We start from the raw sequence: 24251 nt of genomic DNA on the forward strand, positions 1-24251 counted from the left end.
GGACCAAGGCTTGCTTCCAGGCCCCGCAGGTTTATGTCCGTCATCCAATCTGATCTTGCACCGACTGTGCGGCACTTTTTCTTATTATGCTCACTTTACGGAGGAGAGAGGGAGAATTTAAGAGACGTGTCCAAAGTCAAACAACGCATAGACATAACATTTATATAGACAGTAAGACACCCGTATGTCCAGTTAGTGGTAGAGCACATCTAGGGTACTTGAAACATGGGAAATAAAAAGTTGATTCTTTGTGGTGGAAACTAAGTATGGAGTCCAGAAAGTCAGGTCTCAAGAGAGCAGATTTGATTTGGTAGGCAACAGGAAGCCTCTGTGAACTTCGAAGCCAGAGAGTGACTGATGACATTACAAGAAAATTTAGGAAGACATGGGTACACAGATTGGATAAGCTTTATGAAAGAAAAGGCAGTGCTAAGGTAATCAAGAAAACCAGGCACCCCTATCTATTTGCAGCAAATGGTCTCAACCCCAGGATGGTAGGAGTTTTATGAATGAAACTGAAAATTCCAGATGGAGCTGCCCCAGAGACAACATTGTTTCAACCTCTCATGGACAAAGAAACCAAATTGTCTAAGTTTAAGCCTAGAGGCTATCCAGAGCAAAATTTATGGCTCATTAAAAAATGAAAAGAAAATTGCAAAATAGAATTTGTATTTAATTAAATCCAACACCTGTGTAATCATTCAATTTAGTATATGTAAAAATTCCCTCTCATTTGAATTTTTTTTAGGATATATATTCCCACTTCGTAAAAATCTCCAAGATTGCACAATGATTGTTGAGAAAACATAGCCAACTTTAAAATGTAATGAATTATTCCTAGCCAAATAACTACAAAAACTGCTATGAATCGCAGGTAGGAAGATCAACACGCAAAAAGAAAAACATGAAATATGGCCTGGCGTAGGGACAGAATGTTCAGTACAACTGCTTATGTGACAGGAACATAAAAATATGCTGGATGTTTTCTTTCTTTCCTTCCTTCCTTCCTTCCTTCTTTCATAAACCTGCTGCTCAAATGGTATTTGGAGTAATTCCTACACATTGACGCAATAGGAAAATTGCAAACATCAAATGCTTAGTTTCTCTGATTCAGGCTAAAATGGACTACACGTTGTTTTCCATTTTGAGATAAAGTTGCCTGGGAAAGGTAGATGGATGACATATAATTTATTTAGGAATGTTCTTCCATGGCCTATACTAGGAATTCAAAATCCTTCTTGATGAGACATACACCAAACCACACCATAAGTTTCTTTGGGTAGAAAAAAAATGCACCCACTAAGGATGACAAGTTTTCCTTGATATTTTTTTTTTTCCTTGATATTTAACACATTTGTTGCATGTGCAGGTACCAGGGAGCAGCAACTACTCCAACTGTTTAGTTTCTTGAGATGCACTCCTTCTGTGATGATGCTATTAAGAGATGATATGTGTGAACTAACTGTTCTTTCAACTCCCACACATACTTCACCAGGCACTTCACCAGGGTCATTTTCAAGAGGTAAATAAGGTTGGAAGCATTTGAAGAGGTTTGCTTTCCAGTCTTTGTTCTGGATTCACTCTAGCTGTAACATGATCAGCACTTGCTGTCCTATGGAGCCAGCAGGTATTCTGGGACAAAAGCTCAGGTTGATTGACAAGAAACCTTATCCTTAAAGTCTCAGGCACAAGGTACTGTACCTCAATTGCTGTTAGACTGAGTGATCCTGAGATACATTTGGGCATACTTTGGCATCTGGACTCCATAATTTCCAAAGCCCTGAAATCGTTCACAGACAACATGCAGGCAAGTTTCTTATAATCTTTGAAGTATTTTATATCTATTAAAATAAGCTTTTAGTAGGCTGAAGTTTCTTCTGTGTGTAAATCATCAGAACTGAGAAAATGGAAAGGAGTTCAGATTATAATTGTGAAAGTTTGTTTTGCTCTGTTGGTTTTTCCTATTCAATAGACACGGGAAAGTAAAAGATGGAACTCAGGATTCTCTAATGGTTAAGAGTGAGCTTTGAAATCTGACAGATTTCAGTTCAAATCATGGCCCTACCTCACCCTCTTATTCACTGAGTGATCTTGGGCAAATTCCTATACTGCCTGTACGCTCAGCTTCAGTTTGAAGATAACATATCTGAAAGGGATATTACCAGGGCTGAATGAGTTAAGGCATGTAAAGTGCTTAGCACAGTGCCTTGCCCCCAGCAAGCGCTCAGGAAGATGTGTCATTAGGGGAGTCTTTGTTGACTGAAGCTCCAATGAATAGAGATTTAATTCCTCCAATGTCCCCTGGCTCTGTTATATTGCAATACTACATTGTATATGCTCTTCCAAATGGAAAGTTTCCATCTCCTTTGATGAGATGGGAGTAAGCTTGGCACAGGTATGTCCTAGATCTCTGAAGAGGTGCTATACAGATAGCAGGAATCTGCCCATATTGATAGACGCATCAGATGGATTAGGGGACATTGTCAAAACAATGTCAGAATTTATTATTAAATTGAAAAGTCATACTAGAAGAATGCAAATGTTTGATAGTAGCCATTGTTCAGTAGCCAACAAAAGCTACCACTCCATTGAAAAACAGCCCTTGACATTTGTAGTTAGAGAAGAAACTGATCCAAGTGCTTCAATTCCAGAAAGAATATCATATATTTTCCTGTAGGCTTTTAGCACAATGGCACTTGTTACTTTATATCCATGTGTCTATGTCTGATTTCTCTTTGCTTCCCCAGTGTCTAACACAGTGCCTCATATATAGTAAGTAGGCTTTCCTCCAAGCAAGAAAACAACCAACATTTTATTCATGATGCCTGCTGTCCAGGGGGCCATGATATAGTGGGAGAGACAAACAACAGAACTAAATAATAAACACTTAAAACAGTGTAGCGCTAAGTGCTGTGAGAGGTACATATAGTGTTCAGTGGGGACAAAAACAGAAATGGAGATGGAGCTTGAATGAATGTGTGTTCTTTTATTTAGGTGACATTCTGCAGACTTCGGACTCACCAGTGGTGTTTCATTCTGTTTAACGTTATTCTATTTCATGCCTTGCTTTTTGGGGCTGATTTTGTGGAAGAATATTTTCTGCATGCTTTGCCTTATGTAGATATGAAAGTTCTTGAAATTAAGGATAAGGCAAGAAAATTGAACATGGAGCCCCTAAGAAGTAATCTTTCCAAATACTATATCCTGAGCCAGTCGGAGGTGTGTAAAGGGAAGAACATATTTTTGCTCTCTCTTATCTTCAGTAGCCCAGGAAATGGAACAAGGCGGGACCTCATCAGGAAAACCTGGGGTAACGTGACCAGTGTCCGAGGGCATCCCATTCTCACACTGTTTGCTTTGGGAATGCCTGTTTTGGTGACTGCCCAGCAAGAGATAGACAAAGAGTCCCAAAAGAATAATGATATAATTGAAGGAATCTTCTTGGACAGTGCTGAGAACCAAACTCTGAAGATTATCACCATGACGCAGTGGGCTGTGACTTTCTGCCCTAACGCCCAGTTCATTCTCAAGGTTGATGAAGAGATGTTTGTCAATCTACCAAGTTTGGTAGACTACCTCCTCAATCTGAAAGAACACCTTGAAGATATCTATGTAGGAAGAGTTATCCATCAGGATACACCCAACAGAGACCCTAATAGCCAAGAATTTGTCCCTTTCAGTGAGTACCCAGAAAAGTACTACCCAGATTACTGCAGTGGTGAGGCCTTTGTTATGTCCCAAGATGTGGCTCGGATGATGTACGTAGTTTTCAAAGAAGTCCCCATTATGGTGCCTGCTGATGTGTTTGTAGGAATTTGTGCTAAATCCATTGGCCTAATACCCATACACAGTTCAAGGTTTTCTGGGAAAAGCCATATCAGATACAACAGATGTTGCTTTAAGTTCATTTTCACATCCTCAGAAACTACAGATGCTGAAATGCCCCTGGCATGGAAGGAAATTAACAGTGGGAAAGAATGTACGCTGTTTGAAACCTACTATGGGCTCATTTCCTGCAAACTTCTGACATACCTTGACAGCTTTAAACTTTTTCACATGGGTACCATAAAAAATAATGTCATATATTATGGTGATTAGGATTTCTTTGTTTTTCTTAAAAGTGTGTTCTTTAAAAATTACCTCTTACCTTGTTACAGAAAGTGTCCCTCCTTCCTTGTGTTTTATGTAGTTTCTCTGAATCTTTAATTGTACTCAGCAAGTTGCAGTGTTCTTAGTGCTCTGATGTACTACATTGAATTGAGATCTCATTTTAAGAAATTTAAGTTGGTGTAGCATGATTCTTTTCAAAATAATACCTTTTGTCTAGAAAAGAGAGAACATTAAATTTAATTATAACCAAGAGTCTTGTTTCTCTTTACAATTAATGGATTTCTAAAAATCACATTCTATGGAACTGTCATGACTCAGTGATAGCAGCTGTGACTGATTTTTGAGAATTTTCAGAATTAAAGGAAAACACTAAATAAGGAATTTAACAAAATGTTCATCTTGTCTGTAAGAGGAAACATTTTAGTAATCTGGGTGGTGGAATTACACTTAAAAGTTTTAGCTACCTAGTATATATTAACTTAAATCTCACTAGTGTAAAGACTTGGATCTCTAATTTTTTGTGAAACAATTTTCATCAAGTCCTAATTAGGCAGTATTTTACAAACGGGATGCAACAAATACACATTTCAGGTTACGTATACACTCTATTAGTTTCCTAAAGATGCCTAACAGAGTACAACAAACTAGGTGGCTTAAAACAACAGAAATTTAGTGGTATTAGCAGTAGGAAAATGGCCCATATGGAAAGATGGAAAAAGGGGACTCACGGATACCAGAGATGGCGGAACAGAGATGACTAATCTGGGGACAAGAAAATTCCAGTCACTTGAGAATCATTTTGTAACAGAGCAGGGCTGGTTTATCAACATCACCACCATGGCTTGAAAGAAACCTATCTCTCCATTCTGAACCATCACACTCTGGTAACATATTCATGTAGAAACCTCTGGATTGGTGATCGCTTTGCTGTTTAGAGAGCAGAGCACTGGAAAACAGGTGGGAACATCTTTTGAAAATGAAAAGCAAGTGCATCCTTTGTTAATCAGTAAGATGGTATTCTGGTTTAGGCATAGTGACCCCTCCATTCTGACTCTAGTTATTAGGAGTCAGTTTCCCTCTCTCTGATCAACTCAATATTGACCTGATGGATCTCAGAAATTAAAAGCAAAGCTCTCAACAACGATGACCCACCAATAAATAAAATAACAGTTTGGGGACCTTTCTGGTTTAGCATGTTATCACTCCTCCCCACCCAAAACCACAACACAGTAAGATGCCTTGATAAACAGCAAAAAAAAGTATCAAGGAACACTAGAAACATTTTTAAAAGATTTATTATCTATTTTTCAAAGGAATAATAGTAACAAAAAAGCAAAAGAGACCTTATTAAAAGTATTTATTCTTAGTATAGGGAACATAATTTTAAGATTGCATATTACTTGTTTTTCAAAGAACATTTATATCCAAGACTTTGAAAGTGGAATCAGAAGGGAAAAAAAGACCAAAAAAATAAGGGAGTGGGTGGATAGAAAGAATTCAGAAACAATTTGGTTCCATTTTAGTTAAAGTGGATTTTAAAATAAGATGGTGAGTAAGTCCATGAAAATTTTCTGGGAGAAGAACAAAACTTCCATCTTCTTGCAAAGATTAAGGCAGTCAAAGGAATCTGAGAAACATCTGGTTCAATTACGATCAGGTTTGCCTGCTTTCCTGGCTTTACATTGAATTTCAATGTAGAAACACAACAAATGTTGGTGATAAAATTACATTAGACACTCCATGATAATTCTGGTGGGAGGGAAGTCTCTGTTTTGTAAAATACAGATGGAGTCAAATGCCTCAGGAGAAATTTTGGTCAATAAATGGTCTAGACTCTAGAAGAAATCACTCTGCTCCTTCCACTGCTGTTGTGGAAATAGGTTTCACATAGTATGGACCTTCGCTCAGGTAAGTTCTGAGCCTCAAATAATTTGGGTTCCCAAAGATTTCTGCAATTGTCTTAGAATTGGCAAGTGCTTTCACCAGTTCATATTTGGCATCCTTTGAAGCTCTGTCATGCTCTACGGACCGGTCCATCACATATTCTACAAAACCTGGACTGTTAAACATAAGTTTCTGAGCCCAGGGTTGGTTTGCAATGGCCTGAAATAGAAGGGGAAAAGAACACAATTCCTCTGAGCCTTAAGTTAAGTTTGTTAATGGGATGGCACAAACCTTAGAAAGAAATTTGGCAACATGAACCTTAAAAATGTTACATTTTGCCCAAGTAAATTCCCTCCTGAAACTCTAACTTAAGAAAATCATCAAAATATTTTAAAAATCTGTAAACAAAGATGCTCATCACACTGTGAAAGGTACACTATAAATCCCTAATAGTGGGAAGATGAGTTAGTAAATTACGGTATATAGCAATAATAAATTAAATAAACATTAAGAATAAAGTTTATAAAGGATAGGTAAATCTGTTATATGAAAAAAGTAGATCCAAATTATACATATGGCATAATTACAACAGTGGAAAAATCAAGACAAAGACTTGAGAAGAAAAGACTACCCTAAAGAAACTCTCATACATGTGCATAAGAGGATATTTTCGAGAATGTTCATTGTAGTGTCATTTGTAATAGATGCTATCTAAATTTTCATTTACTGGAGAATGACACACTGTGGCTATACAATGAAATACTAAGGATTTTCTAATTGCCTCTTTAAATATAGATAAATCTTAGAAACATAACATTAGGGAGAAAAAGGAAATTGCAGAATGATATGAAGAGCACGATACCATTTGCAAAGTTTAAGAATATTTAAAATACTGTAATTTAAGTATATATGCATAGATGGTAAAAGTATAAAATCACACGTGCACTTGTAAACCCTGAATTCATGACAGTGATTACATTCAGAGAGGGAGGAAGGGGAATTGGATTGGGCAGAGGTAGCAAGGTATGACTGTATGTTTGAAATATTACATCAATAAATAGATAAATACTAATACCAATACTAAAAGGAAACACCTTAAAGTCATACCAAACAGGTATGACTCTATGTGCTTTAAAAACTTTCTACTTCTCAACCTTTTCCAAATTTAAAAATAATGAATAAGCAACGTTTATAAAAAATATTTTTAAAAACCTCACTACTATATTTTAATGAAGAACAAGGCACAATCAAGTTTACAGCCTATGTCTTCCTCTCAAAATGTGTTCTGCAGACCATCAGCTTTAGCATCACCTGTGAACTTGTTAGAAATTCAGGATCTCGGGCTCTATTCCAGAACCAATGAATGAGAATCTACATTTTAACAAGACATTACAGTTTGAGAAACATCAGCCTACGTAACAATAGTTGAGGATGGGTGGGTTGAAATAAAAACAGCTGCCCAAACCAGTAAATCAAAAATTATCTCTACAACTATGGCTAAGTGGAGCATAAGGTAGAAGAGTGGGAAAAAAATAAATAATGAGAATACCAGTGCAGGAGCCAAAATGACCATCACAGTGACTACTGACAAGGGTGAAACAGTCTAAAAACAACATTCTTGAAGTTGACAGGTATCCTGTATCCTTCAAGACGCAGATCCTGTATCACATCCTGCAGGAAGCCTTCCCACTTTTTTTTTTTTTTTTTAATTTTCTTTATTTTTGGCTGCATTGGGTCTTTGTTGCTGCGCGCGGGCTTTCTCTAGTTGCGGCGAGCGGGGGCTACTCTTCGTTGTGGTGCGCAGGCTTCTCACTGTGGTGGCTTCTCTTGTTGCGGAGCATGGGCTCTAGGTGCGTGGGCTTCAGTAGTCGAAGCACGCGGCTCAGCAGTTGTGGCTTGCGGGCTCTAGAGCGCAGGCTCAGTAGTTGTGGTGCACGGGTTTAGTTGCTCCGCGGCATGTGGGATCTTCCTGGACCAGGGCTCGAACCCGTGTCCCCTGCATTGGCAGGCTGATTCTTAACCACTGCGCCACCAGGGAAGTCCAGCCTTCCCTCTCTTGTCGCCCCCACTCTCCTTGTTCCCTCCCTCTCTAGGCCAAGCATGCTGCCTGAGATCCCATTATTAAGATTACTAAAGTGATGACTACATTTCCATGAGCCCAGGGAACCACAGCAAGTGCTGAAGCTACAAAGTTAAATCAGATATGGCTCCTATTTTCAATAAACTCTGTTGAATAGGTCAATAAATAAACATTTTCTACAAAGTGTAATAAACAGAACACAGAGGTATGATCCTTACCAAAACTATAATTATACAATTAACTTTATAATTATATTTACTGCTTGGGTCCTTCAATAGACGATGAGCTACATGAAAGGAAGGTCTTTGTATCTTTTGTTCACTATTATATGCCCAGAACCTAGCAAAGAAAAGAAACTCGACAAATATTTGCTGAATAAATGAATAAATGCAAAGTAGGAAAGCCAGCACTGCTTAACTCAACCTTGTGGGTTTGGGCAAAGCTTGCTGAAGAGACACCTGAGTTAGTCCTTGAAGAATAAACAAGAGGTTAACAAGCAAAGTCAGGGAAGAGTGTTGAATGTAGAGCGTACATGAGGGTCCAGAGATATGAAGCAAGCAGTCTGCTATCAGTAGAGCTGCCGGTGCCAGAAGCGAATGGCAGGAAATAAGGCTGAGGAAGACCAGGGCTAAGGTAGTAAGGGCTTGCTTGATGGCAGACAAGGAATGAGGAATTAATTCTGTGATCCCACAGCACCCTCGAACATTTTTCCACAGCACCTAATACCTTTTACTGAAACCATCTGTTTACATATTTGTCTCCCTAATTAGTCTACGCTAATAGTAGAGGGCAGAAACTTCCTATGCACTTGTGCATCCCCAGGGCATGGCAGAGAGACTAGCTCATTTTAAGTACGCATGTGTTGAACTGGCAGAGTCCCAGAAGGCATGGAAAAGAAGAGGATGCCTACCGTGAACACTTTTAAGGCAGCACAGTGTAGTTCAAGGAAGGGTTGATTACTGATGCCACGGAAGAGCTCCAGCGGGTCCCGAGATAAAGAAGAAAACCAGGATTCTGTCATCCTCAGGAGGTCATCAGTCTGCTGATCAGGCTACAAGACAGAAAAGGAAAACCTCAAGACATTAGGAAGTCAGGAAACCTGGGTTCTGATCATACCCTGTCATTAACTAGCTGTGTGAGCTCTGCCAAGTCTGGAGCATTCTTCCCCAACTCAGCCCAGACTTCCCCAGTTTTGTCTTGTTTCTTTTCTGATGGGGTTGATTAAGCAATCTCTAGGGTCCTATCCAGTTCTAATACTCTATGATTCCACTTTAACTTTTAAAATGTCACTAGTCATATAATGAGGGTTATCTTCTTTCACTAAGAGTGAGAAAGATGGCATTTATTTGGTCAACATTTACAGTAAGTTAACTAGTATTATACAGATTTATTCTCCCCTAGATATACCACTGTTCTTCATTAATTTCCCAATCTACTTACTGGTAAATAAAAAAGAGATGAAATTGCATCCAAACACCTAATTTTGAGCTCTGTTGAGGCATTCTTTGCTTGATATCCTATTCTCATCAGCAAGCGTTCAAAGCGAGTTCCTTTGAAGAATAACAAGATATTTTTTATTGGGGTAAAATACACATAACATAAAATTTATCATTTTAACCATTTTTAAGCATACAGCTCAGTACATTCACACTGTTGTGCAACCATCACCACCATCCATCTCCAGAACTTATTCATCATTGCAAACTGAAACTCTGTACTCATTAATCAACAACTCTCCTTTCCAACCCCCCGTCCCCTGGTAACCACTATTCTATTTTCTGTCTCTGTGAATTTGACTATTCTAGGTACCATGTATAAGTGGAATCATACAATATTTGTCTTTTTGTGTTTGACTTATTTCACTTAGCATTATATCTTCAAGGTTCCCCCATGATGTAGCATGTGTCAGAATTATATTCCTTTTTAAGACTGAATAATATGCCTTTGAATGTATATACCACATTTTGTTTATCCATTCATTCATCAATGAACACTTGGGTTGTTTCTACCCTTTTTGGTTATTGTGAATAATGTTGTTAATGAACACAGATGTACAAACATCTATTTAAGCCCCTGCTTTCTTTTGGGTATATACCTAGAAGCGGAATTGCTGGATCATATGGTAATTCCATGTTTAATTTTTTGAGGAACCACCATGTTTCCACAGCAGCTGTACCATTTTACATTCCCACCAGATATGCACAAGGGTTCCAATTTCTCACATCCTGTCAACACTTGTTCTTTTCTTTTTTTAAAAAAAAAATAATAGCCATCCTAGTGGGTGTTAAGTGAACAATGAGATTTTTAAAAGTATGCTGTCATATACTATGACTGCCACCAACCTAAACCAATATAAAAATAAACATGTAGTCAGAAACCAAGTGACAGGCCTAAAACACATTCATATGCAATACAGCATATATAAGTTACAGGGTAGAGCTCTGGAATCAAAGGACCTGGATTTGAGTAGCAGCTGCCCCAGCCTGAATGATCTTAGAAAATTTTCTTAACTTCTCTGAGTGTCACCTACCTTATCTGTAAAATGAGAATGACAATAGTATGTTCTTTGCATGATTGTAAAAGGATCATATGTCGTAGGCACAAGCAGTTAGAAAAGTACACACAACATGGATACTAGCTGCGATACACAACAGCATATATAATTTTCAACATATATTTCACAAGGGTTTTAACAGTGCTGTACTTTTGTGTGTAGAATCCATAGTACTTGCAAGATACTCATGGATGTGCCATGAAAGTATCACTCTTAACATCAAATCTTGTAACATATTTTTGTTTTCCTTCCTGGACATATAAATATAAAACAAATGTGTCTTTTCATTAAATATTCACAACAACTCTGAGAAGTAGCTGTTATACTCTTTTTATATATAAGGAAAGTGAGGCCTAGAGTAGTGAAGTGAGTAAGTGAAGCTCAATAAGCTAAGTTAGTGTTAGAACTGGGACATGAATCCAGGTCCTTCTGACTCCAGACTATGGCCTTTGTACTATGAATACTATTTAAGAAAGATGTAGAGGGGAAAGAGTGCTTGGTCCAGCCAAGTTAAAAAAAAATTCCGTAATAATTATGAGACTTTTTAGGGATTAGTCCAAGGTCATGGTAAAAAGACTGCCATCTGTAAAAGCAGTTTCTACTATGCAGTTAACATACAAGCAAATGAACTTACATGATGAATTCTTGTCACCCCCCCCAAAAAGAAAGAGATATCCTTAAGGAAAGCCAAAACAAGTCATACCAACCTGTTTTCTGTAAAACTTGTTTTCCTTCAACATTGGATCCTAGAATTCCAATCGTGTCCACTGCTACACCAATCATGGTGGGGTCTTGACTTTCTGTCATTTCAAAGACTTTTTCCACAAAGACAGGATAACGCTCACAGATCTGCTGAGGACTATCCATGATAGCCAGGTTTCCAAAAAACTTCACAAACCCTAAAGATATTTACAAGAATATATTTTAATAGAAAAAGAAGATAGCATAAATTGTGGGCCCTAGGTTTTCATGGGACAGTGATAAACTTCAGGCCAGAAAGAGGAGAAAGGTTACAGTACTGTGTTGCCTGGAAATCAGACAGACCATAAGGAGATACTGCAGGACCTGTGATGTGTGGTCCTGACGGAATAGAAATCCCAGGGTGTCAAAGGAGCTGGGTCCGAATACTGAAGCATTGTCATATGCAAGAGGGAGAACAAAGAACAAGGACCAGCGGATACAAGTTATAGGAAGGCAAGTTTGGAGTCATTATCAGGAAGAAATTTTTAAACAGAGATGTTCATCGATGAAATGAGCGAGGCTATCTAAAATTAATTTCCAATTTCTGCAAGTGCTCAAGAAAAACTAATCAACCATGTCCTAGAACAGAATGGCTAGAATAATTCTATATTAGATAAAGAGTCCAACTCAAGATTTGATGAATCGGTGAAATATACTGTAAGTATCATTACTAGTAGTTTTATTATGATTCTTTTGGCTAAGGTTCAAGGGAAACAGCCTAATGCTCTAAACAGCAATATTTCCAGAAAATTAGAATCCACAGTGCATGGCTCCCAGAGCAATAGATTCCACCTCATTAAGGGGCTATGGGTATCATCTTAAGGGAATCAGCTCTAAAGAAAACAATCCCAGGACTCCCCTGTCAGAGATAACTCTGAAACAAAACATACACTGTCATTTCCACAAGTGTCAGTATTTGTTACCTGGCAAATAGAAGCTAGAGAAAGCGTCTGAATCTGCCCCAACAATTATATTAGAAATCTGGTCAATTACTCCTTCTTGAGCGAGGTACTGTCGTCCATGATGAGTATATGCCAGTGATGTCACCATTTCTATACAGGTGGCTCTGAAATGCCAAGATTTTGCATATGATTAGTATAGTTTATGAACTGTTTTCATATAGGTTATTTTATTTAATTCTTCCCACCAAGTGTGAAAGGTGACTGATCCTGGCTCTACTTTTCAGATCAAGACACAAGGATGAGAAAATTGTAACTTGTCCAGAATCACATTGTTTTTACAAGGCAGTTAAGACTTAAATCATGACCTTCTGACTTGAGGCCCATTATTGTTTCCATTATAACACAACTACCTCCTCAAAGAGTTTTTAAACCTTTGTTTTATTTTGAAATGTCAAACATGAATATTTTCTCACAAAATTATAATGCCTTTGCCACATATTTATTTATTTATTTATTTATCTATTTTTGGCTGTGTTGGGTCTTCGGTTCGCGCGAGGGCTTTCTCCAGTTGCGGCAAGCGGGGGCCACTCTTCATCGCGGTGCGGGGACCGCTCTTCATCGCGGTGCGCGGGCCTTTCTCTATCGCGGCCCCTCCCGTCGCGGGGCACAGGCTCCAGACGCGCAGGCTCAGCAATTGTGGCTCACGGGCCCAACTGCTCCGCGGCATGTGGGATCTTCCCAGACCAGGGCTCGAACCCGTGTCCCCTGCATTAGCAGGCAGACTCTCAACCACTGCGCCACCAGGGAAGCCCTGCCACATATTTAAAAAATAATTCTTTGGCATCATCTAAAGCCTAACCATGACCAAATTTCCTCAATTAACTAAAAAAAGTATTTTTACAGTTGATCCTAAGGTATTTTAATTGACTATTTGCAAGGTTTTTTCCTATGTCACAAAGTCTGATACCAAGTTAAAGAAATTTAACAAAATAATTTCCTTATTAGGAAGGCTTTGAAACAATGTAACTCAAATGCTCTGAAACAGTATGACTGAGGACTGGTTTATGCATGTGAGTTCAACAAATTCAATCACATTTAAAGAACACAGGACAATCAGAAAATCATTTAAGATAAGGAAAACAAAGTCCTGTGTACACAAAGGTAACTATAGTGCTCTTATAACAGCAAAATACTTGAACCAAGTATTCAACAGTGGGGATGCGTTAGTAAATTGTGGAATATCCAAGGAAACACTTGGCAGATATTCAAGGGGACTTAAGGAGTAGGTGCTGGGAGTAAAGAGACTGGAATTAACATTTCTTTGAGAGCCTATATTGGCCATTGTATTGGTCTCTATGGTCAATTCACTTAATCCTCATATTATCTTCTTTACAGAATTGTCATTGTTCCATTTAGGAGATAAGGAAACTCAGGTGCAGAAAGGTTACAATAATTTGTCTAAGGTCAAACAGCTACTAAGTAGTAGAGATGCATGTAAGCCCAATTCTCACTCATTTTCAAAAGTCCATGTTTCTTCTATCATGCCGTAGTGCTATTATTTAACGACATCAAAAAATGTGCATGTTGGGAATTTCCTGGCAGTCTAGTGGTTAAGAGTCGGTGCTTTCACTGCCGAGGGCCTGGGTTCAGTCCCTGGTTGGGGAACTATGTTCCCATAAACCACACGGCATGGCCAAAAAAAAAAGAAAAAAATTATATACATATACATACATATACATATACATATACATATATATATATATATAAAATGTGCATGTTAACACATTAAGTAATACAAAATGATAGTTACCATGTGATTGGCAACTTTTAAACAGCACACATGCCTAAGGACAGGGAACACTGTTATTCAAAAGTAGCTGAATTGTCATGCTAAGTTCCAGTACGTTGTCACCATGTAAGTTGAGCAATTTTCAAAAAGCCCCTTCTTCAGGACATAATCGGTCATGAGACTGCAACCTGAGCATAGGCTCCACTAGGGGAGATCACACTAAGTTCCGAGGTTGTCTCCTGGCCCGCCAAGAAAGGACATTTTGCTTTAAGAACTCTCTCCGTCAACATACCTGACTAGCACATCCTCCCCGGTCAGTTCTCGGAGGAGCTGCGTTACCAATCCACTGGTGGTACAGTAGTTTAAAGATTCTGGTGACACAGAAGAAATCTCCACAATTAGCTGAAAGAAAACAGAAAAAGCAGAAAGGTCAAAATAGCCCAAAACTTGTTAGATGGCGTTTTAAGTTAAATGCAGGACTAGGAAGTATATTACGTCCTATTATATACTAGTATAAATTATATACTTAATATAATTGAATTTTTAAAAATCCATTATTTGTCTCCACAAGCAGGAAAACTTCATTGAACACACAAGAAATTACTCCGGCACAGAAACACTCACCCAGATATACCTGGGTATATCTGCCCTTTTTTAAAAAGAAACCATCAATCAGGACAAAAGCCCCTATCAGCAACAACAAAGAGATTGTAAAAATCATTCATTCATTCATTCTATCAGTCGGCCATTCACTTACTCGTTCAACAAGTATGTTCTGAGGGCTTACTGAGAGATCTAGGACACCGAGTGTTTTAAGCAGAGGAATGACAGAATCAGATTTCGGTTTTTAAAAGATCATTCTGACTACATGTGGCGATAGACTAATGGTGACAAAAATGGGAGCAGACCAGTTTGGATGCAAATACAGTAGTCCAGGTGAGAGATATTGGGAGCTTAGACTAGGGTGGTGGTGGCTATAGCAAAGCAGAGAAATGCAGGAGTTTACGTAAAACTGACACAATGTGGTGACTGAGTGGATACATGGCAGGGAGGACACGGCCTCACACAGAGCGAGCTGGAGGTCCAACAGCCAGCCACGTGGACTGGGAGACGGGGCCAGTTTGTTGCTGCTGTTTTGATTAGGGGCATGAGGTGGATGGAGAAGATCAGGAGTTTGGTTTGAACATGAGCATAAGGGGCCTAGCTTGCCTTCACAAACTCCAACAATTAAAGGTTCAATAGAGGCTAAGGAGCCAGGAGACCAAAAAGAAACAGCTACAGAAGCAAAAGGAAAATCAAGATTGCATAATATTAACAATGGAAAGTAGGACATTGTTCTGAAGAGGGAATTAGACTGTAGACGGTTCTGTTTTGAATATACAATCTATTAATTGCATGGCCTTGGGTCAATGACTCCATCAACAGCGAGATTAATGATAATGAAGTATCAGGTTTACTGCAAGAACTGAAGAGAATACATATGAGAGGATTTAGCACACTGCTCAGTACAAAGCTTCTTCTTACTACCACTACTACACTAATTTTTTCAAAGTCTAATTTCAAAGGTATCTCCTCTATTATAGTACTCAGAGTGCAGTGTAAATATTTTTTATATGACTGTCTCACACACTAGGCTGGGAGTTCATCCCTACATCCCAAGCACCTGGTATATATATGGCCTAACATAGACTATATACTCAATAAATACATGTTAAATGAGCCATCTCGCCTTCTGATGTAAGCCTTGATGCATTCTGAATTATAGGCACCAGAAAGTATGATTTTAGTCTTACCTCATACACCCTGTATCGAACAATGTCATTTGTTTCCATTACACTTTTCAAATCATCCAGCAGATTACTTTCAAATAAAGCCTCCAGTCCAGCCTGGGTCAGTGATATTCTTGACAGGGACTTAATGGCCTTATAAGGAAAGAAAATATCTCTTAAGTCATAAAAATACCGAACTGTACTTTCTACTTCACATAAGATTTATGTGAAAATTAGTGTATGGAACGCAGCTTACCCAAGGAGCATTCACTACATTTTAGCTATAATTACTTATAACTGGAAAAAATACATAGCATTCCCAACAGAAAATAGAAAAAGCTTCTTATCAAGCAACCCAATGTAAGCTCTATGATGGTTAATTTAGAAACGTGCATTCTAGAAAATAAAAGGGGTTTACTAGTTTTATTTTGACGCCACTTATTTATTTCATACCATCGATATGAGGCTGCAAATTCAATTACGCAAATCATTCATTCTAAACTTCCACCTCTCAATCCAGAAGGCCTTTCTCTGTCTTTTAGGACATTAATGTCTCTGCATGTTTAGGCTGATGATTGTAGCTGACTCACCGCTTTAGCTACAGATAGATTCTCTCCACCAATACAATAAACGATTTGTTTTAGTAATTCAGCATTATTTAGAATCTCAGTAACAGCATCAGAATTTTCAACAATTCTTCCAACCTGAAAGGAAAAAAACAATCAGAAATACTCTTCCAAGGTAGGGCAACATGGAAACACATGATGGTCAAATTTCCTTAGTGTGCAGTTATTTTAGGAGTTACTGACTACAGCTATGAGTCATTAAAAAATTCCAAATGACCCAAATTCATTAAAGCCAAACACACAGATGGTACAGTCACATCTTTGAAAAGAAAGAAAAAACAAAACAGGTGAGTTAAGACTTGAGACACCTCAGTGAGTGAAAACAATACAAATCTTAGTTCTACCAACTTTCAGTTCTTGATCTTGACCAAATTAAATAACTTTTTTTGAGCCTAATTTCTTGTCTGTAAAATGGGAATACAATACTTAACTGCAGGATAGTAATAAAGATTAAATGAAACTAAATAGGTAAAGCACCTCCTACAGAGTTTTGCACATAAATGGTCAATGGATAAATCGATCCTTTCTCCTTTTCTTGAATAAATACTTTAGAGAAGAAAAGAAAAAATAGTATTTGAACATCTAGTGGATAACTAACTGCTCAGCTTCTATCCCTTCAAGATAATCCTCGGCAGCAGCTCTTCACCCAAACACTAGCATGTTTGGTTAGCAGGGTGGTAAGAGTTACTGTCTTAATTTGTTGGTATAGTGACCTTTATAATAGTACTTCGCTCATGCCACTATAGTAAGACTTACCATGGCAATCTTTCTCTCTAGACTAGGGGATCCTTGGAGGAAAGAAACAGGCTTTATTTATCTTGGTAGCTCTAACAGCATATGGTACAATGCCTGATAAAAGGAACTCAGTATTTGATGACATCTGATTCAGACGGTACTCAGTGGAACTTCTCACTTTAGCTTGTATCTGCCGGTTATTATTAGCTACGCATACTAGAATAGACTAGATACTCCCTACAGAGACAGCATGTGTTTTCTTCACCTCTCTGTCTCTGGCTCCCAGCATAGACCCTGGCCCAGGGCAGGTGGTCACTAAATGTTGATTCCCTTATTATGTGCTAATAAAATTTCATACCTGGGACAGAGTGAGGATTTTTACAGAATCATTGGGGTGAGTCAGTCCCCTCTGCAGGTCAACCCTGAGGTTCCGGGCCACGTGAACTGGCTCCAAAGCTTGCAGCAATCTCTCCAGGATGGATACACACAAAGTAGTCTGTTCCCTAAAAGAGACACCACAGATCTCATCAATTCATGTCCTACCAGGTAGGAAGCAACAACCTAATATCTGACACCTAGCTTAATGAGGCTCTCCTCCACACAGACTTCCCTTTGAAACACCAGCTTCTACTAGTTTATTCAAATTTACCTAGTACCAGGCTTCCCTGGTGGTGCAGTAGTTAAGAATCTGCCTGCCAATGCAGGGGACACGGGTTCGAGCCCTGGTTGGGGAAGATCCCATGTGCCGCGGAGCAACTAAGCCCGTGCGCCACAACTACTGAGCCTGTGCTCTAGAGCCCATGAGCCACAACTACTGAAGCCCACGTGCCACAACTACTGAAGCCCTCATGCCTAGAGCCCGTGCTCCACAACAAGAAGCCCACGCACCACAATGAAGAGTAGACTCCGCCCACCACAACTAGAGAAAGCCTGTGTGTAGCAATGAAGACCCAACGCAGCCATAAATAAATAAAACAAAACTGAACAAGAAACAAACTTACCTAGTACCTATTATGTGCCATGCCTGTGCCAGGATAATATATATAAGACACATTCTCTAAGGATAAGATATATTCTATAATCTCAAGGAGCTCAGTTTAATGGATGACACAGAAAAATAAAAAGGCAACTATAATCCAAGTAGATAAATGCTATAGGTTAGGTCTGGAAGCTGAGGGAGCTCAGAAAAGAACACAGGGTTCGGGGAAGTCCTCTCAGAGGGTAACACCTGAGCTAAAATGTGGGATTTATCTAAGAGAAGAGAGGTGTTCCGGGTAGAGGGGGTAGTCACACATAAAAGACACAGAGGAATGAGACAGTGTTATGCATTCAAGGAACCACAAGTCGCTTGGTATGATGGGGTGGGGAGAAGGATGAATGACAAGAAATGAAACAGGAAAGATGCACAGAAGCTGGATTCTGATAGGTCTTTTAAGTCCTGCTGTGGAATTTAGCCTCTTCCCAGAAGGCAATGGAAAACCATGAAGTGGTTTTAAAGCAGAGAAGGAACACAATGAGCTCTGACTTATAGAAATCGCTGTGCATCAGTTTTAGAGAAATAATTTTCAGTTAAAAGGTAGTTGATGGTGAGAGGTGATGAAGGAGCAAAACAGGGAAGTAGCAGTGGGAATGGAGAAGAGGGAGAAGATTCAAGACCTATTAAGGAGGCAAATTAAGCAGAACTTGATGACTCCCAGATGTAGATACAGAGGTGTTTCACTAATAACTTCCTTGTCTCTTAATAGGCAGTACAAATAAATGAGCACTCATATATTGCTAATAGGAGTATACGGTTAAATTGGTGCCTTCCTAAAAGGTGATGAAGCAGTACATAGCAATACACAGCAAATGAACATATCCTTTTAACTTAGCGATTGCACTCTGCACAATCAAGGGTAAGGGAGTAATTAAGAATGTTTTTATACCCAAGATAAATGAAAACATTATGTCCACACAAAAATTTGTACGCCAGTTTTTCATAGCAGTGGAAAAAACCCAAATGTCCATCAATTAATGAATGCATAAATGTGGTAGATCCACTCAATGGAATATTATTCAACCATGAAAAAGGAATGAAGTACTAATACATGGTACAATGTGGATGAACCTTGAAAATATTATGCTAAGTGAAAAAAGCCAGACATAAAAGGCTTCCTTTTGATGTGATGATTTCATTTACATGAAATGTCCAGAACAGACAAATCCATAGAGACAGAAAGCAGATTCCTGGTTGCCAGGGGCTGAGGGAGAGATGAGAAGGGGAATGGGGAGTGATTGCTAATAGGTACAGGTTTCTTTTCTTTTTTAAAAGAAATGTAATTGTCTATGCCATAAAATTCACCATTTTAACCATTTTTCAATGTATACTTCTGTGGCATTAAATAGTCACATTGTTGTGCAACCATCACCACCACCCATCTCCAGAACATTTTCATCTTCCCAAACTGAAACTCTGTATTCATCAAACACAACTCATTTCCCCCTCCCCTCAGCCCCTGGCAACCACCATTCCACTTTCTGTCTCTATGAATTCGACTACTCTAAGTACCTCATATAAGTGGAATCATACAATATTTACCATTTTGTATCTGGTTTATTTCACTTAATATGTCTTCAAGGGCTTCCCCGGTGGCACAGTGGCTAAGAATCCGCCTGCCGATGCAGGGGACACGGGTTTGTGCCCTGGTCCAGGAAGATCCCACATGCTGCGGAGCAACTAAGCCCATGAGCCACAACTACCGAGCCTGCGCGCCACAATTACTGAGCCTGCGTACTACAACTACTGAAGCCCACACGCCTAGAGCCCATGCTCCACAACGACAGAAGCCACCACAATGAGAAGCTCGCACACTGCAACGAAGGGTAGCTCCCACTCGCTGCAACTAAAGAAAGCCCGCGTGCAGCAACAAAGACCCAACACAGCCAAAGAAAGAAAGAAAGAAAGAAAATAAAGAAATAGAGAAAAAAAATTTTTTTTAAGAATGTCTTCAAAGTTCATCCATGTTGTAGCATGTGTCAGAATTCTCTTCCTTTTTAAGGCTGAATAATATTCCATTGTGTATATGTGTATACCATATTTTGTTTATCCATTCATCCATTGATGGACACTTGGGTTGCCTCAATGTTTTTGTTTGTTTTAGCCATTCTAGGAGGTGTGCAGTAGAATCTCAATGTGATTTTCATTTATATTTCCCTAATGACTAATGATGTTGAGTATCTTTTCATTTGCTGATTTGTTATCCACACATCTTCTTGTTCAAATATTTTGCCCATTTTAAAACTGGGTTCTTCTTACTGTGTTTTGAGAGTTCTTTATATATTCTGAATACAAGTCCTTTATCAGATATATTCTTTGCAAAGACTTTTCTCCATTTGTGACTCGCTTTTTCATTCTCTTAACTGTGACCTCTGAAGAGCAGAATGTTTAATTTTGATGAAGTCCAATTTATGAATTTGTTCTCCTATGGATCATTCTTTTGGTGTCACATTAAAGAAATCTTTGTTTAAGCCAAGGTCACAAAATTTTTTTTCTATGTTTTCTTCTAGAAGTTTTATAGTTTTAGGTTTCATATTTAAGCTTATAATCCACTCTCATACACTTCTGGTAGGAATGTAAAATGATACAATCACTTTGGAAAACAGTTTGGCAGTTTCTTCAAAGTTAAACATACACCTACCATATGATCCAGCCATTCCACTCCTAGGTATTTACTCAAAGAGAAAAGAAAAAAAATGTGTCTATGTAAAGACTTGTACACAAATGTTCATAGCAGTGTTACTGTAATATACCCACACGGAGATAACTCAAATGTCCATCAACAGGTGGTTCATAAACAAACTGTGATTCATCTATACAATGGAGTACTACTCAGAAATAAAAAGGAATGAAGTATTCATTCACACCACATGGATAAATTTTAAAATAATTATGCTGAGTGAAAGAAAGCAAACAAAAGAGTACATGCTGTATGACACCACTTATATAAAACTACTGAAAAAAAAAAGGCAAACTCATCTATAGAGACATCTTTGCTACCTTGATTGTAGTGATGGTTTCATGAGTATATACATGTCAAAACTTGTCAAACTGTATATTTTATTATGTGCAGTTTATTTTAGGTAAATTATATCTCAATAAAGCTTTTTTTTTTTTTTTTAAATCAATGGTAGGTTAAACTGTATATTGCACAGATTTAAGGTCACATGCGGCCCTTCGGTACCAAGAAGCCAAAGAATTAATAATGTACAATCAGTCTTGCCTGCCTTCCATGTTGTAAAGCAGTAATCTTAGGACTTACTTTCTCTCACAAAAACTCCGGTCAAGATTCTAGGTTTATGGACTTCCCTGGTGGCGCAGTGGTTAAGAATCTGCCTGCCAATGCAGAGGACATGGGTTCGAGCCCTGGTCCGGGAAGATCCCACATGCCACGGAGCAACTAAGTCCACGAGCCACAACTACTGAGCCCACATGCCACAACTACTGAAGCCCGCGCGCCTAGAGCCCGTGCTCTGCAACAAGAGAAGCCACCACAATGAGAAGCCCACACACCGCAACTAAGAGTAGTCCCCGCTCGCCACAATTAGAGAGAAAGCCTGCACACAGCAACGAAGACCCAATGCAGCCAAAAATAAATAAATAAATTTATTAAAAAAAAAAAAAAGATTCTAGGTTTACATCTATCAGAAAAGATCTCGAACCAATATATAGTGCGGGAAAACAGCAATATATCTAGAGACTGCCAATCCACTACCCAGAGAATTATTCCCACAAATTGCAATTGGTATCTACAATGTACTAAGTTCTGAATTACCTTGTCTTTAAATTTCCATTAAAATTGTTTCCTAGAGCGCTGCTCCTTCATTCAGCAAACCACCACCCCACAGACCTTATTCTTCAAACTCCCCTTCATTTCAGTTCCTACTGCATCTCTGGTGTTAACTTATAGATCACTGGAAGTCTCTCCATCTATAAGATGAAGTGGTTGGACTAGGTGGGTTCTCTAAAATTTATGAGTTTAATCTTTTATTTGGCATATATTGTATTATGTGCTGTACCCTAAGAGGGATGCAGAGATGAATTCTTCAAAGAATTTACAAACTAGACAGAAACACATATGGAATTACAACATAAGGCAATAGTGTCAAGTATTATTAAGAGAAGTAATGATAATGTCCTTCAGGAGATCTAAGGCCAGTCACTTGCAACTGGAGTGACCAAGAAAGACTTTTTGGAGGGGGTGGCACTTCACCTGGGCCCTAAAAGATGGACAGATTTGGAGGGGAAGGCATTTCAGTTAGAAGGACTGGCATGAACAAAGTTAGGAAAGTGCCAAGTCATGCTCAAGGGAAAGTAGTGCCACTTGGTAGCTGGAGCAGATGAAATATGTGTAGAGTGGAAAAAGGTGAGGCTGGAAAAGTAGGATGGAAATATATTGTAAAGGTCCAAGTGCCAGACTAACAAGTCATGATTTTACACTGGAGGCAATGCGAAACCATGGCAAAGATGTGAGTCAAATATCCTGAGAAGTTCCCTGTGGTTGCAACATGGGAAGGACACACTAGAAAAGGAAACTCAGAGGTAATGAGAAGTCAGACTAATGCAACAGACCTAGCGAGAGGGAGAAAATGAGGGCCTGAATTAACATGGACAAATAGAGATTTCATAGGCAGACCTGAATAATGTTAATTAACAGAATTAATGAAGGGAGAACACATATGAAAAAGGGAGGATTCTTAGAAGGTCAGAGCCAAGAAAGCCCTCTGAAATCATCCAGTGTTGATTCAGTGATTCATTATCTTTTCAAGAAGAAAAGTCACTTTTAAATTTCTGGATCACAAACATTTAAACAGTCTTTTAAGCTATCAGGTGATCAAATACAAAGTGTTTTTAAATCAAATACTACAGATGTACATAAAATGAAAAGTAGAAGTTGCCACCCTACCATTCTAAGTCCCACTACCATATTAATAGTTTCTGATGTATCTTTCAGATATTCCAAAAGCTACACTGGCCTGTGTTCAAGTGGGTGTGGGGGGTGGTAATCCTTTTTAAAAAGTACGCATAACGGAATTATAAACTCCTACAATTTTCTTCTTTCATTCAGCAACATATATTAGAGATCCTTCTATGTCCACATATATAGATCTACCTCAATTTTCCTAAGAGCTGCATAGTATTACAGTCATGTGTCATAATTTAAGAATCCCCTTTTAATAGATATTCAGGTGGTTCCTAGTTCTTTTGTTTTGTTTTGTTTTTTTGCTGCCTCCTTCTGTTATGAATATTCCTGTATATACAGTACATTTTGTGTGTAAGTATATCTGCATGTTAAATTTCTGTGACAGGAACTACTGGATCAAAGGTATGTGAATTTAAAATATCGATGGATGCTTCCAAATTGCCAGGATAGGACCCCTTCTTAAGAGGTAGGAAAAAGTCAAGAACTTGGATACGTGATTGTGGAGTCCTCCCCGTAGGTGGGCAACCTTGCTTTCCTCCTCCTATTTCAAGGATGAAGGCAGTGAGGCCAGGAGACGGCCACCTCAGAGCCTGGGCTTGAACCCCATCTCTAGACTCTCAGCCCAGGATCCTTCCCTCTCTGAAATTTCAGCGATAGTCAACCTTCACTGCGACTGGGAAAAGCCTCCCCCGTCACCACCACCCCCATCCCCGTCTCCATACTTGGGGGTGTCGCTCTCCCCCGCTCAAGCTGCAGGGTCATCTCACCGATGGTGCTCGTTGAGCAGGGAGAAAAGCGGGCCAAGGCGCAGTTCCGCCGCTTGCTCGCGGAGCTCGCTGAGAGGCACCGACTGCAGCACCGACTGCAGAGCGCGCAGCTCCTCCAGCGGCGCTTCCAGCCGAGACACCTCCCTCAGCAGCGACACCGCCTGGGCCGCCATGATGCCCCCTCCCGCCGGGGCTCGCCAGTCAGCCCGCCCGGCTCCCGGCTCCCGGCGCGCTTTTCCAAGCCTCGCGAGATCTGCCCGGCGCAGACTCCCTTCCCCGAGTTTTGGCTGGGCCAAAACGGCCCGGGCGGCACCAATAGAGTTGCGGAGCTGCC

General features: G+C 39.2%; 2 protein-coding genes across 4 annotated transcripts; one reads left to right on the forward strand and one right to left on the reverse strand.

Moving 5' to 3' along the window:
- Positions 1–2374: 2374 nt before the first annotated feature.
- Positions 2375–4165, forward strand: B3GALT9 (beta-1,3-galactosyltransferase 9). Its single transcript, XM_057549169.1, has 2 exons — positions 2375–2395; positions 2995–4165. The coding sequence occupies exons 1-2, from the start codon at positions 2375–2377 to the stop codon at positions 4096–4098; spliced, it is 1125 nt and encodes a 374-aa protein (XP_057405152.1). The 3' UTR covers positions 4099–4165.
- Positions 4166–4899: 734 nt separating this feature from the next.
- On the reverse strand, positions 4900–24150 carry PSMD5 (proteasome 26S subunit, non-ATPase 5). 3 transcript variants are annotated; one of them, XM_057548390.1, is made up of 10 exons: positions 23918–24150; positions 17549–17693; positions 16420–16533; positions 15854–15982; positions 14353–14462; positions 12293–12435; positions 11336–11527; positions 9515–9624; positions 8985–9125; positions 4900–5056 (listed from the first exon to the last, which is right to left on the reverse strand). In XM_057548390.1, the coding sequence occupies exons 1-10, from the start codon at positions 24088–24090 to the stop codon at positions 5042–5044; spliced, it is 1272 nt and encodes a 423-aa protein (XP_057404373.1). In that variant the 5' UTR covers positions 24091–24150; the 3' UTR covers positions 4900–5041. The 3 variants fall into 3 exon arrangements, with proteins under 3 accessions (XP_057404373.1, XP_007178180.1, XP_057404372.1); XM_007178118.2 differs by lacking the exon at positions 4900–5056 and adding an exon at positions 5388–6213; XM_057548389.1 differs by lacking the exon at positions 4900–5056 and adding an exon at positions 6070–7990.
- Between the last annotated feature and the right edge of the window lie 101 nt (positions 24151–24251).

This window comes from Balaenoptera acutorostrata, chromosome 6 (assembly GCF_949987535.1).
Source record: "Balaenoptera acutorostrata chromosome 6, mBalAcu1.1, whole genome shotgun sequence".
NCBI classification, from domain to species: Eukaryota; Metazoa; Chordata; class Mammalia; order Artiodactyla; family Balaenopteridae; genus Balaenoptera; species Balaenoptera acutorostrata.